This window comes from Suncus etruscus, chromosome 2, assembly GCF_024139225.1.
Source record: "Suncus etruscus isolate mSunEtr1 chromosome 2, mSunEtr1.pri.cur, whole genome shotgun sequence".
In the NCBI taxonomy this organism is placed as follows: Eukaryota; Metazoa; Chordata; class Mammalia; order Eulipotyphla; family Soricidae; genus Suncus; species Suncus etruscus.
In genome coordinates this window covers 45,002,208-45,025,624 of record NC_064849.1, presented here as the reverse complement: position 1 = coordinate 45,025,624, position 23,417 = coordinate 45,002,208, and the positions used below count along the sequence as shown (strand labels likewise).

General features: G+C 39.1%; 1 protein-coding gene across 1 annotated transcript; it reads right to left on the bottom strand.

Annotated features, from left to right (window-relative positions):
* Positions 1-1,816: 1,816 nt before the first annotated feature.
* KLHL28 (kelch like family member 28) lies at positions 1,817-23,302 on the bottom strand. The gene is made up of 5 exons (XM_049768342.1): positions 23,203-23,302; positions 10,869-11,767; positions 7,262-7,705; positions 4,246-4,454; positions 1,817-2,213 (listed from the first exon to the last, which is right to left on the bottom strand). Exons 2-5 carry the CDS (start codon positions 11,765-11,767, stop codon positions 2,050-2,052), a joined length of 1,716 nt encoding a protein of 571 aa, XP_049624299.1. The 5' UTR covers positions 23,203-23,302; the 3' UTR covers positions 1,817-2,049.
* Between the last annotated feature and the right edge of the window lie 115 nt (positions 23,303-23,417).

Below are 23,417 nucleotides of genomic sequence, written 5' to 3'. Positions count from 1 at the left end.
AGAATTCGTTCATAAGTTTTGTTTTTACTATAGTCAGACCCTCCAATGGTCTGAGGGACAGTGAACTGGCCCCCTGTTTAAAAAGTTTGAGGACCCCTGCATCTAGACCAATCTCAATAGTGCACCTGGTTTCTTATTCATTAGATTATTCAAATCAATTAAAAATTATTGCTATATATATCAGTTATAGAAAATACCTGGCCTATCAGTTTTATCATTAGTTCCTGTTGTGTTCTTAATTAGAAGACTAGAATTAACAAGGTTTCATGATCTGTATAAATGTTTATAAAGCATGATACTACTTATGTGGTCAAATGGCTTACTGTGGTTTTGTAATATATATTTAAATTTACAGCTGCTAACTTATGGAGAAGTGTAAATTACCTGGCTATAGTTTTCATGAATATGCACATTAACAAATAAACCTAAATTTTATGATCATGTTTTTAAACAATAGTATCAACATTATGGCACTTAAAAATGAAGTTTTTTCATAGAAAACAAATATATACTGATTTTGCAGAGACACTAAAGAAATAGTGGGTATATTTTAAACAAAAATAAAACATAAAACAAGAAAAAAAAAGTAAAATGATTACCCAAAACTACCAACAGCTTAATAATGAAATGTAGGTAAGATAACATATTCAATACAAAAGATGTCTACTAAAACATGCTTTAAAGTAAGTTCAAAATTGCTTTACATAAGCTGTTACTTGGTGACAGGTAACAGCTTTGTTTTATAAGACTGTTCCTTCACTCAAAGTAGAATCAAATTTAGAACCATAACTCATATAAATATTTAGAGTTCCAGTTTTCTTCAATATCTAAAGTATTCAGTTACATAAGAAATGTACAAAGCAATATATAATTGCTTAGTGCTTTATATTTAATGCATATGTTTCAATATGAAGGATGTAAAATATCACAATAAAAATAAAGATAAAATATATATCTTTGCTTAAATCATTATTCTGGAACCACACAGAGCATTAACACAGGCTCTTTTGATGATTTTTGAATCACCAACATTTAAAGAAGCACAAATAAATCAAGCCAATAAAAGGAAAAATATCAGAACATGACATGCACTCTCATACTGATCACCTAAAAGAACAATATCGCCTTGTTATAAATCCTATTAGCACCATTTTTTATATCTGATCGCTTTGAAAGGTAAAAAAAATAAAATAAAAAGTAAATGACATATGAAAACATTGATATGAACTATGGGTGGTAAATATTTCTCAAATATTTACATCAACACTGGGAAGTTGCTGAATAAAAAAAAATGGCAAAGCAAAATAAAATCTGTAACTCAAATGTAACTCTATGCTATCACATAAGATGGGCAGCTAAATTAAATCAGCACAAACCTGCCTATATAAAAGAGGCATAAATCTTTCTTAAAATAGGCCTCAAATAGGAAAGTAAAGATATTTTGAAACTTACTGCACATCCCAAACCTGAAAGTCTTTTGTACAAAGAATATCTAGTTGACTCACTATGCCATGTAATTTACAACCTTTACAAAGTACCAGGGATGGAAAAAGCAGCCCTTTATTATTTAAAATGTGAAGCATATGAATTTATATCCAAAAGATAGCATTAGCACTCTGTTCTGTCATTCAGTATACCTCAGCATCAAAGCTTCTCTCATCCTAGTAAATCATAGAGCTTATTAAGAAGGGAGAGATAAAATAGAAACAAACTAAAAGCATCAAGGCTTTCTCCATATGTACACTAAAGAATACAGAACTACTCTATACCAGTACTAGTGTGTGTGTGTGGTGTGGTGTGTGTGTATGTGTGTATGTGTGTGTGTATATGTGTGCACAACTCAGTTTGCAAGGCCTTTTTTTTTCCTTTTGATTATTGATTTGTGTATAATGAAGAAGCTAACTTGTTCAAAGTACCCAATAGAATTCTGAGTCCTCATGCCATTTCAAGTTAAAAACAAAGCAATACAGCTTTTGAGTTTCAAAATAGTAAGCATTCTTTCATGCGATTCAAGGTTCTTCACCAGTTATTTCCACAAGTCTGTTCTTGTCAAAGCGCAGTTAAACCAAAGTTGCAGCGACAGTAAATCATGCCTGCTGAATCCAGCCATGTGTCTGAGATAGGGTCATATTTTTGCACAGTATTCAGATAGGAAGACCCTGAGTGACCACCGACAACGTAAAGGTAATTATCCACTACTGCAGCACCAACTCCTAGAAAAGATGAGTAGGGGAAATGTCATTAAGCAGAACTCTATAAACATGAATAATGTGTGGCTTGGTTTTGTTTGTTTGTATTAGTGAATCACTTCTGGAGGTGATCAGGGGGCCTGTGAGGTACAGGGGATCAAACCTGGGTTGGCCACATACAACGTCAGCACATTACTTGCTGTACCTTCCCTCTGGCCCAATAAAATTAAAGAATCTGTGTTTGGGTAGGAGGGGGGAACACACCTGGTAACGCTCAGGGGTTACTCCTGGCTATGTGCTCAGAAATTGCTCCTGGCTTTGGGGACCAAATGGGATGCCGGTGGATAGAATTGTGGTCTGTCCTAGGCTAGCGCAGGCAAGGCAGATGCCTTAACCACTTGTGCCACTACTCCGGCCAAGAACCTGTATTTTAATGTTTTCCTAAATACATCTCAACATTTAATTGCTAATTAAACAAGTGACAATATACACTTATTTAAAAAATAGTACTTAATGAGCTGGAGAGATAGCATGGAGTAGGGCATTTGCCTTGCATGGAGAAGGATGGTGGTTTGAATCCTGGCATCCCATATGGTCTCCCGAACCTGCTAGGAGCGATTTCTGAACGTAGAGCCAGGAGTAACCCCTGAGCACTGCTGGGTTTGACCCAAACAACCCAAACAAACAAAAAGAAGTAGTACTTAATACAAGAAAGTCTCCAATTTTTCTTTACCTCTATTCCAAAACAGTAAAATATTAAGAATATAGTTCAGGGGTCCTCAAACTTTTTTTTTAAACAGGGGGCCAGTTCACTGTCCCTCAGACCATTGGAGGGTCTGACTATAGTAAAAACAAAACTTATGAACGAATTCTTATGCACACTGCATATATCTTATTTTGCAATGAAGAAACAAAACATACAAATACAATATGTGGCCCACGGGCCATAGTTTGAAGACCACTGATATAATTTATAGCCTTCCATATTCTCCCATCTCATTTTATGTTCACACACACACACAAATATATTTTGGTTTTGGGGACACACCTGGTGGTGCTCAAGGATCACTCTGAATCTAGGGGACCCTTTGGGATGTCGGTGATCGAACCTCGGTCGGCCACATACAAGGCAAACATTCTATCTGCTGTACTATCACTTCAGCCCAAAATAAGTTGTTGTTTTTTGTTTTTTTTTGTTTTTTTTTTTTTGGTTTTTGGGTCACACCCGGGAGAAGGGGTTACTCCCGGCTCTACACTCAGAAATAGCTCCTGACAGGCTCGGGGACCATATGGGATGCCGGGATTCAAACCACCGACATTCTGCATGTGAGGCAAACACCTTACCTTCATGCTATCTCTCCAGCCCCAACATAACTTATTTTTAAAAGTACTGATTTATCAAGCTTTCAAGTATATCAAAATATCTGAAATATGTAATTATAATTTATGCTTTAAAAATTCTTCTTTATTACATATATTTCTAAAAACCTATACCAAGTTTTCTTTTTTTGTCCCCCATCTAATATCTTAGAAACTGTATAGCAAACAGTTGGATCCCCAGAATCCCAGATGGCTCCTGAGCCTTCCAGGAGTGATTTCTGAGCGAACAGCCAAAAACAACTCCTAAGCACTGCCAGGTGTGGCCCCAAAACAAACAACAAAAACAACAACAAACTAGTCTCAAATTTGACACAAAATTTTTTTTCAATTATATTAAAAAAAAGAAAAACTACACTCATGAGGCTGAAGAGACAGTAGACAATACAGTAGGTATGGTACTTGATGTGTACACAGCCGACCCAGGTTTATCTCTAGTACCCCATATGGTCCCTGAGCCTACCAGGAGTGATCCCTGAATGCAGAGTCAAGAGAAGAAGTCCTGGGTACCAAATGTGGCCCAACACCCCCAAAATCATTAAAAAATAAAATAAATAAAAATAAACTTCTAAAAAAAATGCCCCCCCAATGGGCAAACAATGTTGCATCCCAAGGGATAATTCTAAGCACTATTACCATAAAAATATTCCCCAATTTATTTGAAATGAATAATTATTACCTGTTCTGGGTTCTTTCATTGGTTTACACACTGTCCACTGGTTTTGATGAGGATCATATCTTTCAATGCTTGACAAATGAGAGACACCATTATGTCCACCCACCACAAATATAAAACCTAACATAACACCAACACCAAAGTGAATCCTTTTGTCTGCCATAGATGCAACCATCTCCCAGGCGTCTTTACTTGGATCGTAGCGCTCCACACTGTAAATATTCACAAAAAAATCTATTAATTACATGCCCTTTGTGTCACTTCATACTAAAGTCAAATTAAATCCAACCACAATTAAGTCTATTTTTTTGCATTGCAGGAGCAAAATACATTGCTCACACATGGAGGACAAATACTCAGCCACCAAAACACATACGTAGATAATCTCAACAAAGTTACATAAAATATGAGTTGTTTGTCCCAAATATTCTTATTTTGCTGGTATTACTGCAAGAATAAGTGCATACTTGGTAGACTGGATACAATTTCCATATGCTAGTCCATTATATTGTAAAAGCAATTGTACAGTCAAAAAACTCAAGTTTAAGCATAATACCACCAAGATCTGAATGATTCCTCCCTACTACACTTTGTAATTCTTGATAAATTATTACTTTGAGCATGAGTATTTGGGCCACACTCAGCAGGACTACGGAGCTACTACTCCTGGCTCTGCGCTCAGAAATCATTCCTGGCAGACTCGGGGGACCATATGGGATATCAGGAATCGAACCAGGGTCCATCTGGGATTGACCGCATGCAAGGCAAACGCCCTACCAATGTGCTATCGCTCCAACCCAATAAATCATTATTTTTAATCTACAAATATGGGGATAATTTAATGTCAAAAGATTTATGAAAGAACAATCTGATGAAGAGCATATAGAGAACCTTAAAATTCCAACCTGAAGGTAAATTATTTTCTAGAAATACTAAGGGTCTTTTACAAAGCTAAAAATCAGAGCAAATGGGCAGGAGTTATATACATGGGGTAGGGCACTTGATTTGGTTAAAGGTTGATCCAGATTTAATCCCGACACACCAAGAGTCCTCTAAGCACTTTACTCAAGGCTCTGTGTGCAGAGCCTGGAGTAAACCATCAGTACTTCAAGGTGCGGCTGAAGAACAACCAAACCAACCCAAAACAAAACAAAGCCCAGGACAGATACAGAGAAATAATGAGTAGGATTTACTTTTTCTCTACAGAATTCATAGTGACACTTTATAACAATGCTAGTCATAGTAATCTTAGAGTGATTTAGAATTCAGGAGTTTAAGTCAAGTGTGCATTTCAGAGAAATCTTGGCATTTCAGAGAAATTTTCAGCTGTGCTAGGAAAGTAAAAATCCAATAAAAATTTCCAAAACAAGTCTCTCTCTAAGAAAACCCAGGAAAACCAAAAAAACCAGAAAGACTTAAAAATTAAGTCTATGCTTTGCCCTGGAGGGGCACAAAGGAAAGCTTGTTATATTTGTTCTGATTCTAATTCTGATTACTCAAAGCAGGCATAATCTTAATAGAGACTACACCATTGATTCTAGTGCAACTGTCACTGAAAGAGCATTAGAATTTATTAAAGCAAAATCACTGGACAAAAAAATGATAAATTAAAAACAAAACTAGGGGGTTGCATACCCAGCTGTATTGTGCTTACTTTTGGTTCTGTATTCTGGGATCACTCCTGTGGTGATTAGGGAACCAAATAGGTGATAGCAAGAAGTCAGGTGGATGACAAGCAAGGCAAGCAACCTACCACTATATTTTCTCTGTACCTCAAAACTAAAATTATTAATTATAAAATTTAGGTTTATAAGTCATGCCTTGGTCCCAAAATAAAAATTAGCTTAGTTATGTAATTTTTTGTCCTTATAAATATTTTTCATTTATTCAGAGGCTACTACAAAATTCACATTCTAGAACAACTTAGATGCATAATGCTATATACTTTTTCTAAAATAAGAGTCTCAAGAGAAACTCGGAAGGAGGGAGAGGGACCTGAACCAAACACAGCAGGTAGAGCATTTGCCTTGCTCACAGCTGACCCAGGTTTGATCTCCAGCATCCCAAATGGTCCCTGGAGCCTGCCAGCAGTTCCGGAACACAGAGCCAGAAATAACCCTGAACAATGCCAGATGTGGCCCCAAAATAAAATTAAAAAAAGATCCAGTAAGGATTTATGTGTATGATGTATTAAAACATTGTGTAAACATATAGAAGTTATATTTTTACTTTATTCTATTACGCAATGCAAAAACTGTTGATTTACACAAAGTTACACTCATATGTATAACACCTCAAATCTAAAATTTTTTAACTTTGTCTTTTCAAATTTAGAGTTCTATTTTATTTATTTATTTTTGGGTTTGGAATCACATCTGGCAGCACTCAGGGGTTACTCCCGGCTCTGTGCACGGAAATCGTTCCTGGCAGGCTCAGGAGACCATCTGGGATGCCGGGAATTGAACCCAGGTCCATCCGGGGTTGGCCACGTGCAAGGCAAACATCCTACCACTGTGCAATCGCTCTAGCCTCTCAAATTTAGAATTTTAAGATATCGTTAATTTGCACTGAAAAAATGAATATAAACTTTAGTAAGATTGGGCCCGGAGAGATAACACAGCGGTGTTTGCCTTGCAAGCAGCTGATCCAGAACCAAAGGTAGTTGGTTCAAATCCCGGTGTCCTATATTGTCCCCCGTGCCTGCCAGGAGCTATTTCTGAGCAGACAGCCAGGAGTAGCCCCTGAGCACCACCGGGTGTGGCCCAAAAACCAAAAAAAAAAAAAAAAAAAAACTTTAGTAAGAGGGATTTGAATTCTTAGAATGTGAGTTTTGTATTAAATCCTCTAGTACACAAATTCCAATTATACTCTTGGTACAAAGAAGAATTTTATTAATAATTAAATTTCCTAATGCCTATCAATATTAAAAACTAAAAGGAAATTCACCCATACACAAATAGTTTAAAATCTAATCACTATTAACATTGAAAAAAGAAAAACATATCAATAAGAAAAATACCTGTTCATATGGGCAGGTCCATACCCACCAATTGAATATATCATTCCATCCAATACAGCTGCAGCAAAACAACTTCTTGTTGTATTCATTGGTGCCAAACGTTGCCATTTTCTTTTTTTGGGAATATATTTCTCGATGGACTGTAAATATGTCTGTCCGTCATAACCACCTAGAGCATAAAGTTCTCCTGCAAGCACACCCACTCCAAGGGTACTTCGGTTCTCATGCATTCTCTCAAGAGAAGTCCAGGTGTTTGTATCAGGATTCCAGCATTCTACTGAATTTTCATGATTTCTAATAGTGAAGCCAGGACGTACATTAGTTTCTATACCACCTATAACATAAACTTTCTGGTCTAAAACACATATTCCAAATTCATAACGAGGAATGTTTAGGGGTGCCAACCCAATCCAAGAATCATTCTGAGGGAAGTACATCTCCACACTAAAGAATAAAAAGAAAAAAAAGTTTTTTATTTATAAATAAATAATCAAGTATAAGCAAAAGCCACACTAAACCATGTCATGCATTCCAACTTAGCAAATATTTATGAATTTGTGACAACTGTTGTAAGAATATGGAGAAAGTGAAAGAGTGAACTGATCAGGTTAAGTACAGAGATTAGTGGAGTGAGAAGACGCCCCAAGTTCACTGAAGATGGGTATGTGTTTCTTTAATTATGTTCCACTGATCATTTACAGTCATGGACTAAGTAAATAGCTAAAGTATTTAAGAAAACAGAGAAAACAGCATTTTTGCTAGAGCTGGCTCAAAAGTAATATCTATTCTATATTTTACCTACAGACACTAAAGATAAGATGTTTTCTTTTCTTTTCTTTTTTTTTTTTTTGGTTTTTGGGTCATACCTGATGGTGCTCAGGAATTACTCCTGGCAGGCACAGGGAACCATATGGGATGCCGGGATTCAAATCACCATCCTGAATGGCAGCATGCAAGGCAAACACCCTACCACTGTGCTATCTCTCAGGCCCTGGGAGAGGTGTTTTCTGTTACAAATAGTAAATTTCCGGGGTTTTTTCCTTCTCTCCCCCGCCTCGAAAACTTCCGTTCATTTCAATTATTATTAGACTATCATATGTTATTATTAGGCTATATCACTGTCTTTGTTGCCTCTTCCTTGCCATCATATTGTCCCTTTAGTATTCCTAGTTATTAAATGAAATTTATACTTTTTCATCCTACTTCCTGCCTGCAACCCTTGTAACCCAAAACACAAATTCCTACCAAAAAGTACCTCTTTCTCTTATTTCAATCACTATTTTTAAATCCCATTGCTCTTTGTCTAATTAACCAAATCATATCAGATAATTTTATGTCTTTTTATGGCTTGATGTCTAGGGCAGTATGGTTTATAAAGCCTTAGGATCTGCATCATTATTGTTGAATATAATAGCCTATAAATGAAGCAGCCTTGTTAACCTTAAGTGCAAATTTAACGTTGGTTTTACAAAAATACCTGTACAAAAATGGAGTCCTTTCTGCTCTAGCTTTCACAAAATCTAAATTTTTGCAAGTGATTAGGAAATAATTAATAGTAAACACAATTTTCAGAAGCAATTATAGTCTAGGGATAACCAATGGTACATTTAGTTCTGTTTGCAATATACATTTGCATGTAAAGAACATTTCAATACTTGGTTCTTCAAATCAAGACTTTCCGATCAAATTCAACCTACTAGCTACTTTTGTGAACAGTTAAACTGGAAACCATATGTACTTATTCACTTACCATTTTTTTTTGTTTTGTTTTGTTTTTTGTTTTTGTTTTTGGGCCACATCTGGCGGTGCTCAGGGGTTACTCCTGGCTGTCTGCTCAGAAATAGCTCCTGGCAGGCACGGGGGACCATATGGGATACCGGGATTCGAACCAACCACCTTTGGTCCTGGATTGGCTGCTTGCAAGGCAAATGCCGCTGTGCTATCTCTCCAGGCCCATTCATTTATCATTTGATTTGTCTGGCTACAATTACACTATAGTGGCACAGATAAGTAGTTATAAGAAGAAACCATATGTTCACAAATTCTGTAATACTTATAATTTGGCTTACTGTTATATTTTGGGACCACACTGGCAGCACTCAGGGGCCACTCCTGGCTCTGTGCTCAGAAATCTCTCTGGCAGGCTCGGGGGACCATATGGGATGCCGGGGAATCAAACCTAGGTCTGTCCTGGGTAGTCTACAGGCAAGGCAAATGCCCTACTGCTGTGTTATTACTCCAGCCCCTACAATTTGGCTTTAACAACAGTTTGACAACTTTACTATGTTAGAGAAGAAAAATCACTGTCTGCTACAATAATTAAAAAGTACTTAAGGAAAATAAATGTCATATAAATGTCATGTTTTGTACCAGTATTCTACTTCTTCATTTTTGTAGGGGAAGAAGGGCTTTTGGGCCACAGCCAGTGGTGCTAAGGGGTTATTCCTGGCTCAGCACTTAGGGACCACTCCTGGCAAGCTTGAGGGATCATATGAAATGCTGAGGATTGAATCCAGGTTGGCTGTGTGCAAGATAAGTGTCTTTCATCTATACTAGAACTCTGACCCCTCCATTTTTTCTTGTTGATAGCTCTTCTAATTAAATGAATTCACTCCAATACATTCTTTTCTTCAAGCATCCTTTATCCAAGATACCTAGCTCTTCTAACTTATAACTCTTAACTTATAGCTCTTATAAGCATCATCCTATAACTTTAATATAATTTGAAATAATAAATAACTTCAGACTTAGTCTGACTTTAAGATGTAAGTAGTTTTCTAAGGCAAAACAAAACAAACATAAAATAGAAAAGTAACAAGAATTTAGATTAAATTGTTAAAGCCAGAGAGGGTATAGTGGATAGAATAGTTGCCATGCATGCATCCAACCCAAGTTCAATCCCCAGCACTCCATATGGTTAGGTTACCTGAGCCCCCAGGAGTGATCCCTAAGCACAGAGCCAGAAGTAAGATCTGAGCACCACTGGAGTGGCCAAACAAAAAAAAAAGAATTTAAAAAAGTACTGTAGATAATATATGACAGCATGATTGAAAAAACTAAATAAAGTAGTAGTGTAGGAGTTAAGACTGCAAAAGTAAGGAATATAGAATTAAGAAAGGAAAAAACTAAAAAGCAACAAAGAAAGTAAAAATAAATAATCAAATTATTATTATTATTATTATTATTATTATTATTATTATTATTATTGGGCCACACTGGGCACAGTTCTAAGACTTACTCCTGGCAGTAGTTGGGGAACTTTATGACGTGCCAGCAATCAAATAAGGGTCAAATCCATACAAGGCAAGTGCTATTGTACTATTTCCCCTCAAATTATTTTTAATATATAGATAATTAGCATATTTTAAAAGCATAAAACCTACTAGACACATTTCTTTTTTTTTGGTTTTTTGGGCCACACCCGGCGTTGCTCAGGGGTTACTCCTAGCTGTCTGCTCAGAAATAGCTCCTGGCAGGCACAGGGGACCATATGGGACACCAGGATTCGAACCAACCACCTTTGGTCCTGGATCGGCTGCTTGCAAGGCAAACGCCGCTGTGCTATCTCTCCAGGCCCCTAGAAACATTTTTTAAAGAAAGTCTTTACCTATCCAAACAAGCGAACAATCCAGATTTTCCTCCTACTGCACAGAGTACTTTGGGAGCACACCGAGGTCGTGTCACCAAGACTGTCTGATGAGAGAGTCTACGTTCGGGCATAAAGTGGTACTTCAGAGCTTCATTCAAAAGATGTTTACAAGAGCGATCATCACGAATAAGATGATTTGCTTCATAAAGTCTAGTAAGAAACTTAACACTCAGGAGTGGTAAACGCACACTGTTAAGTAGCTGAGCTAAGTATTTCTGGCGTTCTTGTACATCATATTTGATCCAAGACTCAAGTGCATGAAAAACAGTCTCTTCAGTAGCTACATTCAAGCAGTCATTGGAAATAATTTCATCCAAATCAGTATGTGTAAGCTCAAAAAACTCTTCAGTCTGGCAAACAGCTTCAAAATTCTGACATATATATTTAGTGGCTGTCAAATAAAGATCATGACAGCCGTAAGTTTCTGCAAAACGAGAAATTCCAATACAATTACCAGGATCAAGTTGGTTTTCAAGAAATGCGCAACATTCTTTCAGGACAAGTTTTATCTGGAGTAGGTTTGCTGCGGGAAGAAGAGATTCAACTGTGTCTTGTGAAATAAAAACAGTCCCCGTGTAGGCATACTCCACAATGGCCTGGAGAGCTGTTTCTTCAATGCACTGAAACTCAACCTCACTGTTCTCTTTTTCAGAAAGGTTTCCAGTGAACATAGCTTTGAAATACGGGCTGATGCTGGCAAGTACCACTTTGTGTGCATGGATTTTAACATCGCCTACTCGAAGAACGATGTCACAGAGTTCCTGATGTTGACGAAGAAGATTCAAGCCCTGAAGAAGTTGTTCAGAATGTAAGTGGGTTAAATTAGCAAGCATGTAGGGTGGGGATGTGCGGTCCATCTATTAAAAAGACAAAACACAAGACCCATTAGTTAAAAAAAAAAAAACTAACTTCTATGACACTTTTACAAATAGTATAAAATAAATCTGTTCTGTTTCTTTGCCCTTCAACTGATTTTTTAATACTTTACATACTAGACAGAGGTGTTAAAGAGTTACAAGGGATGCTGGCAATTTAACTTCTTTATTGAACTATTAGTAAATAGAGGCTGAAATACTATGCAATATATCCTCCAAATCACAAAGTTTCTTGACAATAGACTTTTGGATATGAACTCTGCCAATTCTTATTTTTTTTTTTCTCCTTTAAATTCATGTCTGAGCAACCACTGAAATCAAACGCAAATGTAGGGAGTAACTTGCTTAAAAGAAAAATTCGTCTTGAAACACTGTCATAGTTATGCAGCTATTTTCCTCAATCATAAAACCCAACTAATCAATATAAATTTTCAATAGAAAAAATTACGTCACTTTATACATATTTCCAAAGAATCACTAATTATTTTGGTATCAAACTTAAAATACCATTATTGCCAACAAAGTCAACAAAAAATTAACACCAGTCTGTAATGAAAGCACACTGGGTATGGTGTTTGCCTTGTACACAAGCCAACTCATATTCAATCCCTGTCATCTCATATAGTTTCCCTCACCTCAAGCCTGCCATGCGCGATTTCTGAGCGAAGAGCCAGGTGTGGCCCAAAAATTTAAAAAGGAGTAACCCTTAGCATGGTGGATGTTGCCTAAAAATAAACGAACAAAAATTAACATCAATAAAATCTGATGCTAACCTCTACTTGATCATCTATTTAAAAGGCCAAGTGAATATACTCAAATGACATTAAATTAAAAAATGAACATCATACAAAAACCTGCACATGAATGTTTATAGAACTTTTCTTGGGACCCAGACAATCCCACATGCCAGGATTCCTGCTCCTCTCCTACGGGTACGGCTGAGAATCTGGGCAGACAGCTGGCCAATGGCCTCCTGGGCTGACCACTTAGTCCAGGAGACTGAGATCCCCCCCATGCCAAACTGGTCTTCAGGGCCAGGTCTGGCAACTGGGCTCTGGGGGGAGGGGGGAGGAGGGAAACTCCAACCCCATGCTTTTTCAAACTGGAGAGAAAGGCTGCAGCTGGACCCAGATGATCCCACATGCCAGGATCCCTGCTCCTCTCCTACGGGTATGGCTGGGAATCTGGGAAGACAGCTGGCCAATGGCCTCCTGGGATGACCACTTAGTCCAGGAGACCGAGGTCCCCCCCATGCCAAACTGGTCTTCAGGGCCAGGTCTGGGAACTGGGCTCTGGGGTGAGGAGGGAAACTCCTCCCGTATTCATACTGGACCCCCTGCAGCAGTGTCTTTTTTACTAATACTCATTTTCATAACCAAATATACATTTTCAAAACAAATATACAAATATATATTTTTCAAAACAAATATATATATATATATGTATATATATTTTTTGTTTGTTTGTTTTTGGGTCATACCCGGCGGTGCTCAGGGGTTACTCGCCGGCGGTGCTCAGGGGTTACTCCTGGCTGTCTGCTCAGAAATAGCTCCTGGCAGGCACGGGGGACCATATGGGACACCGGGATTTGAACCAACCACCTTTGGTCCTGGATCGGCTGCTTGCAAGGCAAACGCTGCTGTGCTATCTCTCCGGGCCATCAAAACAAATATATTTTTTAAGCATTATCTAAAAATGTTCTTTATTCTAGACGGTTCCTAGGAAAGGAAACGGAATACCAAAGATTTAGAGGATAACACTCAAATAGATCTTTGAAGATAGATCTATGGACGTGACTTTCCATACTGACTCCAAGCCAAAATCACAAAAAATTCATATATATATATATATATATATATATATATATATATATACATATATATACATATATATATTTGTATATAGCCCCTGTCATGTATTGCCTCACCCCTACCCCTGTGTCTCTTCTATCCCCTCATCTCCCAATCCTGATCCGTTATCTTCCCCTAATTTAACCCTCTTTACCCTCAGTTCCTAACTCGGTAGGCACCAAGATTGACCTCCTGCCCCAACAGACCACCTTCCAGCTCCTCAGTGAAAGACACCCTCTGGGTCCCAGTTCTCATGCCTTGGCAAAGAACTACAACCAGCACGCCTGCTGAGTCATGCTTGATGGCCCCTCTCACCCCCACCAAATCATGGACTGTTGCACGATACAGGAATCAGCCTCAGCAAAACTCCCAGTTCAAAGACACTATATGGTCTCGTAATGCAGCAAAGCATCTCTCAAACTCAATTCCAAGGCCTGTGAATCGAAAAGTACCTTGGCTTTTACTCCCCACAAGAATATATCAAAAGACTTAATTGGGAGTCTTATATTGCCTATGGAAGCTCAATACCTGTATAACAATACATCTTAAGATGTGTATTCCTAAATATACAAGTAGCCTCCTCCACCACTTGTTTTATTCAAATACCTTTTCTTTTTAACTCAGTTTTATTTATTTGTTCTATTTTAATATATACATTTTTTTCTCTATCCTTACCATTTTTGGTGCTGCTTGGTACAAAAAGCCTTGACTGGGATAAAAAGCTCAGAACAAAACCAGACGACAGAGACTGTGTGTGCAGCCTGTCATCCTTACCCAGAATAGCACCAGCAACACAGTATTACCCCATACGTTTTTGTATGGGCACAGTAACAAAAGGGGAAACCATAGACATAGAAACAAGATCTTATCTTCTAGGGATAAGAACTCACTTTTTATAGCAGAAGGGTGCCTCCCATCTTGAACATGTGTCATGTGGATATAACCAGTCCCCAGGAGATCGGATAGTGTTAGTTCAATCCGAAACCCCAGATCCCTGATGTAGAAATGATACAGCTCCGGGCAACACCACCAGGAACTAAGCTCCATTGGTAGATTTATAATACTACTCTGGCACCAACTTGTGCCAGTTTTGATATGACAATGAGGAAAGGAAAACTTGACCTAAGACCAGGCTGTCCTATCATATCACCTAACACTAAATGGAAATCAGAAGTGATATCGTCCTTTGAACTGTGAAAAGTAAGAGCACCAACAACAGAAAACTGACTTTGACAACCGTGACTGAACAGAACCTACTTTGGAACTAATAAGGAAAACCCTACCCTAGGCTGTAGCCCAGGACATATAAACAACAACAACAACAACAAAATGTCTTATTGTGAGGCCCAACTTGGACAACAGAGATTGAGCAGAACCTTTGGATCCATAATAGCCTAGGCTTCGACTTAGGGACTGAATGAAAAGAGGGAGCAAGTGTTACAGAAGACTGAACACAACAACAACGATGGATAGGAACCTCTAGAACCTAGAGACTCTATCCTAGACCCTGACCTATAATCTGCGCAAATACCAAGATCGCTAGCTACAGTGGCTTGATTTTCTCACACACAACCGAGAGGAAACTTTCCTGGCATCACAATAAAGCCTTTAGGATGGGGTAATGAGTATATATGGAGTCAGGGGTTGATTCCATGATGGTATGCTGCAAGGATGGAGAAACCCTGAATCTCTTAGGCCACAGGAATTCCCTTTCTTCCCCAATGCTTACTGTGCCTATGCAAAAAAAAAAAAAGTGGGGGTGAACGCCAAACCCTACCACCCCAGCACCCATACTTTTTCTTGTTTTGTTTTGATTTGTTAGTTTTTACTTTATTTTCCTTCTCTTTTTTCTTCCACTTTTCTCATTCTTTTTCACTTTTGTGGTTATTATTTAGAGATTTATTTTTTATTTTTATTTGCCGGGTCCATATTTTTTCTTTTTTCTTCCGTTTTTCTTTTTTTTCTCTCTCTCTCTCTTCTTTCTCTTTTTGGTAGTTGTCACCAATTTTTTTTCTCCCCTTTTTCTTATCCTTTTTATCTCCAATGACAGTGGAATAGATGCTCAATCTACAACAAGCTGTTAGACCAAGTTGCACTAGTAATCTGGGTGGTAGAGGAGGGAGATATGGGATGCATCCTGGGAACAGGGGCAGAGGGAGGATAGCACTGGTGGTGGGAATGCCCCTCATTCATTGTCACTATTTGTAATGCACTTTGGTCACAATAAAAATTTAAAAAAAGAAGTAATTCAACTTATTCAACTAAAACAATCCTCTAAATTAAATATTGCCTTTAAAGCAAAATACTTGAATCAGAATCTCATTAATTTTTACAGATTAAATTCATTTCAATGTAATATCTGTTCCCTTTTCTAAAAATGTCTTTATTGTAATTTAATTTAGTAATAGCTCAAATAAAAATCCTAGAAACCATCCCCCCCCCAAAAAAGAACTTTTCTTACTGCCAATATCTGAGAAAAACTAACATGTCCTTAAATAGATAAATAAAATGTGGTACATAAAACCTGACTACTGCTGGAGGAAGAGGGATTTTCTCCATGAAAAGACATGGAAAGTGGGGCCAGAATAATTGTACACCTGAGTAGGGTGCATGTGTTTGCATTGTGGCTGAATCTGGTTTGATTTCAAGGATCAAAATAATTCTTTGAGCACTGTCAGGAGTGATCCCTAAATGCAGAGCCAGAAATAAGTCATGAACATGTCTGGGTGTGACCAAAAAAAAAAAAAAGACATGGGAATAAACTTAAATGCCGGGGCCGGAGAGATAGCATGGAGGTAAGGCGTTTGCCTTTCATGCAGAAGGTCATCGGTTTGAATCCCGGTGTCCCATATGGTCCCCCGTGCCTGCCAGGAGCAATTTCTGAGCATGGAGCCAGGAGTAACCCCTGAGCACTGCCGGGTGTGACCCAAAAATCAAAAACAAAAAAAACAAAAACTTAAATGCCAATTGCTACCAAGTGAAAAGAGACAATCTGAAAAGTCTCTCTCCTTCCATGTATATATATATAGTGTTTATACATACATACATACATACATACATACATACATACATACATACACACATACATACATACATATACTGTATGATTCCAAACACTAGCCATTTTGGAAAAGGCAAAACCATAGCAACAATAAAAAGACTGATGGTGTCCATGAATTAGAGTCAGAGGGAAGGGAGGAATAAACAGATAATCCAGGGGTCTCAAACTCAATTTACCTAGGGGCCGCAGGAGACAAAGTCAGGGTGATCCTTAAGTGCAAAGTCAGTAGTAAGCCTGAACATTGGGTGGTGTGACCCAAACAACTAAAACAAAATAAAACAAAAAAAAGATTCCTCTACGGCAGGGCCACAAAATGTTGTACGAAGGGCCGCAGGCCGCGTGTTTGAAACCCCTGAATACAGGATTTTAATTAATTTCATTTGGGGAACATACTTGGCAGTGCTCAATGTTTATTTCTGGCTCTGTGCACAGGGAGCCATATAGGATGATAGAGACTGACTAGGCGTTGACCATGTGCAAAACAAGCACCTTACCATCTCTCTAGCCATCCTTTTCTTAGTGTTCCCCCACCCAAAGGAAAAGTCCATGATCTGGTTGGCTAGGATTCAGGATGCCATGTAATTCTAGTAGGCCAAGAGAAAAATATCGTATTTGGGTTTTGTTTTGTTTTGTCTTAGTTTTGGTTTTTGGGCCACACCCGGTTGCTCCTGGCTTGGGGGACCATATAAGATGCTGGGGGATCGAACCACGGTCTGTCCTAGGTTGGTGCATGCAAGGCAAATGCCCTACCGCTTGCACCACTGCTCTGACGTCTGTATTTGGGGTTTTTATTTTTTTTTTCTTAAGAAGCCTGTTATATTAAGCTTTGTATCCTCATTAGCTGAATGAGATTAACTTCTGTCCTTAGGATCATTGTTGAGGTAGGTGAGAGCATATGAAAACTGGTTTTACCTTCTTTGGGGGGGGGGGTAGAGTCTAGGGAGAAGAAAGTTGTTTTGGAGCCACACCTGTAGCTAAATACATAGAACAGACATCCTGCTTTCCCTTAAATATAAGAGTACATACCCTGCTTTCCCCTAATTCCCTAAACACACAGATCTCACACCCTGCTAATTTCCTTGACTACACAGAGTTCACACCCTTCTTTTCCTCTAACCCAGGGGTCGGCAACCTTTAAGACATAAAGAGCCACTTGGACTTGTTTCCAAAGGGAATAAAAAACCTGGGTGCCACAAAACCATGGCGACATTTAAAATATAGCACTGCATATATTGTTTCTTATCTTAATGCTATAAACAGGATCGTGCACTTAGCTGTCGATCTGAAGAAAAAAAGAACTTTTTCACTTAACAATGTAAAACATATATTTGTGCAAATTAATAGCCAATTAAAATATTAAGTGATACCGCCCCCTGCCCCCCTAAGAGAAAATCAAGTGCCACTGGGTGTTGCCCAAAAACAAAAAAACACAAACAAAAAAGTGCATGTATTTATATAACAATGTTAGGGCCAGAGGGATAGTACTGTGAAAAGCTATATTTGTTTGTATGTATGTTGTATGTATTTATATAACAATGCTAGCTAGGGCCAGAGGGATCAGTGGAGAAGGCTCCTGCAATGGCTGACCCAGCTTTGACATCTGGTACCATATATCCCTGAAGTCCTACAGGAGTGGTCCCAAAACACAAAAACAATACAATCCTATACAATGTTTGTCTGCTAAAAATATTTACCGAACAAACTGGTAATTGCTGTTACTTCTAACTTAAAATTTTTAACTAATGGGGCTGGAATATAGCACAGTGGTAAGGCGTTTGCCTTGCAAGTGGACAACCCAAGACAGATCTCTGTCTGTCTTGATCCCTAGCATCCCATATAGTCTCCCAAGCCAGGAGCAATTTCTGAGTGCATTGCTAGGAATAATCACTGAGCATCACCAGGTGTGGCCCAATAACCAAAAAAAAAAAAAAATTCCAATATTGCATTTCACTTTCAATAACATTACTGTTACATACATATCCACCATATAGAGATGATGTTAGGTAAAATAAGTATCAGATATTTTATGGTCTACAACATAAAATTTGCAAACATATTATCTTAGCTCTAAAACTAAGCTGTTAAAAATAAAGGTCAAGCTATGAGCTTAGTAACTTTTTAATTGACACCTAAGCTACCAAACAGTGTGCTAAAGTCAACTGGGAGTCAATTATCTTAACAATGAAAAAATAAATGATGACTAGAAATGAGGATTGTTTATTTATTTATTTAGAGTCAGACCCAGCAGCGCTCAGGGGTTTACTCCTGGCTCTATGCTGAGAAATCGCTCCTAGCAGGCTCAGGGGCCCATATGTGATGGCGAGACTCGAACCAGGGTCCTTCTGCATGCAAGGCAAACGCCCTACCTCCATGCTATCTCTCCAGCCCCAGGATTGTTTGTTTGTTTGTTTGTTTTTGGGTCACACCCGGCCTCGTTCAGGAGTTACTCCTGGCTCTATGATCAGAAATTGCTCCTGGCAGGCTCAGGGGACCATATGGGATGCTGGGATTCAAACCACCAACTTTCTGCATGCAAGGCAAATGCCTTACCTCCATGCTGTCTCTCCGGCCCCTTTTCTTTTTTTGTTTTTGATTGTTTACTTTTAAAAGACTTTAAAGTCACTTTTCTGTAAAACAAGATTTAAAATTAGAAAAATAAGATGACTGAGCAGTACGTATCCTGGGACCAATAAAAAATCCTACTCTAGGATTTGGTCTACGATCTGTACAACAATCAAGATCTCTAATTCCAGAGGTCTGACTGAGACAACTGCAACTGAACGGGTTACTGGAAACATAAGGAAAGACTCTATTCCAGGCTCCATACTAGGATCAACGCAATGACCAAGACCACCAACTACAGAAGATGGATGAAAACGATAGTGAAGGAACAGAACTTCTAAAACCACAAAGAAAGACATCATCATAAACTCCATTCCTTGATCTTGTGCAGATACCAAGATCTCTAGATACAGAGATCTGATTTTATCACCCATGACGGAGCAGAAGTCTTCCATACACTACAAGGCACTGAGGGGAGAGTAAATGAACATGCAAGGACTCTATAGTTATTCCCATGACAGTATACTTCAAATGTGGAGAAACCCTGTATCTCTTAGGCCAAGGGAATTCCTTCTCTAATGTCCCCAATATTTACTGTACCAATGCAGGAAAAAAAAAATAATCGATTTATTTATTTATTTATTTATTTATTTGACAGCTATGTTTTGGCTTGAATATGGAAGTTATCATTTCCATTTCTTTTCTTTTTTCTTTCCTTTTTTGCATTCTGTCATGCTTTTATTTCAGGACCGTGGCTATTATGGGGTGCTTGTCCTTATTGCTGTAGTTTACTGGATTTTTTTATTTGACATTTCCTTTTGTATTATTGTGGGGTTTCACTTCTTTTTTCCCTTTCCTCTCTCAAACTGAGGTTGAGAACCTCTAGAAGGACTCCACCCATTTTCGGCTTATTTGATTTTTGCCCCATTTTATTGCTTTTCTTTTCTTCAAACAAAATCACATAACTTGAACTATATAGTTCCACCTCTCAAATAGAGGGGGAAATAATGGCGGGTACCAAGACCAAACGGTTGTATGATCACTAAGTAGTAAGCCAGACACAGAGGGGACCACTCATTCTAGCAGCCGGGGGGATGAGGGTAGGGGATATGGGATGCAAGATGGGAACAGGGGTGGAGCGAAGACAACTTTGGTGATGGGAATTCACCTGATTCAATGTTAATATGTACGTAAAATATTACTGTGAAAGATATGTAAGCCACTTTGGTCAAAATAAAAATTAGAAAAAAAATTAGAAAAATACTTAATCATATCAGCTCTTTTCTTAATTTCTTTCCCAGAATTCAACTTCCCTCACAGAAAACTTCAATTAATAATGATGTATAATTTTATCAGTGAGACTATGGGATAAATTGGTTTCCTTTTATCTCAGATTGACTCTATTATATCTTGAGAAACAAAACTATAATTAGAAGATTCATGTTGCTCTGTTCAGTAAGATTACTGGTTGCTTTAAGTATCCAAATCCCTTGAAATGTACTCTCTAGTAAGGGTAATTCTTAAGTTTCTACCATACTCTGATGATGAAATACAGTTCAAGACTTGCAAAGTTCCTTCTCTTGAATTCTAAGATATCATACAATCTCTACTTATTACATTAGGCTTTCCAATTTCTTAATTACAGTAAAGAAGTGCATTGGCTTTTCAGCCTCAAAATTCTGATCACTACTACTCCAACATAAACTGACACTTTACTTTATACACTCTAACATATTTGGCATTCTCTACCAGAAATTAGATTGTAAGTCTGAGCATGAGACCAAAAGCATAAATGAGTTTATGAGAATTAGATATTGTTCTCATTGTTACTACCATAATTATCTCTTGGTTAACATTCTTTCACCTGACCCTTAAATTTTTAAAACTGTGGCGAAACCAAAGATGTCTTGCCTGTGTGATGGATGACCCGGATTCCATGCCCATCATTGGGGTGGGAGGTAGGGATGAATATTACTTGGTCTACTGAGATGTTAGTCAAACCAAAGTTGGGGAAATTCATGACAATAACAACCATATAACCAAAGTGAAAATATATAGCCTAATCTTTTTGTTTTGTTTTTGGGTCATACCCAGTGCTGCTCAGGAATTACTCCTGGCTCTATGCTCAGAAATCGCTCCTGGCAGGCTCAGGGGACCATATGGGATGCGGGGATTCGAACCAAAGTCCTTCTGCATGCAAGGCAAACGCCTTGCCTCCATGCTATCTCTCTGGTCCCAGGAGCGATCAATTTTGAGCACAAAGCCAGGAGTAACCCTCGGGCGCTGCCTGTGACCCTCCCTCCCCCCCAAAAAATAAATAAAGAAAAGAAATCGCACCTGGCAGGCTGGGGGACCAGTTGGTGCCAGGAAATGAACGAGGTCCATCCAGGGTTGGTATGCAAGGCAAATGACCTACCGCTGAACTATCCCCTCAGGCCCCTCAGGCCCGGTCCCATAGCCTAATTCTTTCAAATATAAGGATGTGTGCCAGAGAGAAGAAACAGCACAGGGAAATTCTGGTAGAATCCTTGTGACTGCATGACACCCTGCAAACCCCCAGAACCTAATGGGACTAGCTCCCCCACCCCAGCAGGCTGGATGTGCGCCAGACCTCATGCAGCAAAAATAATAAAATTTTCAAAAGGGCATACACTCCCAAGACTCATGTGCATTTGTACATTTCCTGAAATAAAAGTAATATTCAAATTGTGCTAGCCCATCCTCCTACCTCTTCCACTCCCCCCCAACCCCGCTTCAATTCTGCTTTTAAGTCTGGCAACTAGATCTGAACCTACATCATCAGACATTACTGATGAAAGAAGTTTGTCGTATAAGTATTGAAATAAGTATTTAAGAGTCTTTTTAGAATACATTCAACTAAGACTATGACATTCCGGCTACTGGAGGGCAGGGTCTGGATGGACCCTTGCATTTGAAGAGCATCAAGGGGCCCTAACTGGTCACTCTGGCTCGTTCCAAATGCACATAGTATTTCTCAAAAGAAAAGCAAAACAGCGATAATACGAAACGAAGAGATAGCACAGCGGGTAGGGAGCTTTTCTGGTACGGGGCTGGCCAAGGTTTGATTCCTGGCATCCATGGTCCCTCTCTCACTCTCTCCCAGACCGCTAGGAGTCTAAAGCCTAGAGCTGGGAATAATCCCTGAGCACCGCAGGGTGTGGCCAAAAAAAAAAAAACAAACAAACAAACAATAAAAAGATTAAGCAAAAAAAGATCTTTGTCACCCTCCCACGAATTCAGTCTCACTCAGACAGCCCAAGTCTTAGATCCGCCTCAATCTTATTTACAAGAAAATGGTTAGCAAACGCCAGCTCTTCTGAAACAAAGCAATGTCTAACTTGCAGGTGGAAAGCTCCAGGACGGGATTCCCTTAGCACGAAACCATCTCTGCCACAAAAATCTATTTCCGAAAGCAATAGAAGGCAGAGCTGCGTGAAGACCCTGCAGGGAAATTGGGAACTTTGGGGGGCGCCTTTGGGGGGGGCGGGGGCTTTAGGGGAGAGCCAAGTCTAAGTCTGCAGAATTCCGCACGTTTCCAGAGAGAACTTTAAGTGCTGAAGTCAAGGAACAAAAACAAAACAAAACAAGAACCCTCCCCCATCGAAAGAGAACTGGCGAATGACAGAGACTGGACGAAGGAAGGGTCCCCAGAAATGCAGGGCTGATAGGGGTTGCAAACACAAAACCCAAACAAGAACTGGATCAGAACCGTGGACGGGCCAAAGAAAGGCTCGATCGCACAGATCCCGGGCTGTCGAGCCGTGGCACACTCAGCGTTTGCAAAGGGAACGAGCCCTGCAGAAGATGTCGCCTCTCTTTCTCGCTCTCCCTTCATTGTTTCCACTTAGCAGGGGCAGAGCTAGGGCAAAACCAGGCCCAAGCACAAGCGGCGGCAGAGAATGGCTAAGGGAAAAAAAAAATACCTGAGACCCCAGGAGTCACGCCAGCAGAGACAGGAAGAGAAGCGGCGGACAAACTGCAGCGCAGGCGGAATCTTCCCCTTGACTCGCTTACAGCCAAAGCCCAGTTCTTACGGGAGGGGCGGAGAATGTCCGCCCAGAACCCGCAGTGCGTCACTTCCGCCTGAAAAAAAACAACACAACAAACCTTAGCCCAGCTCCCTTCTAAGATCCCGCGA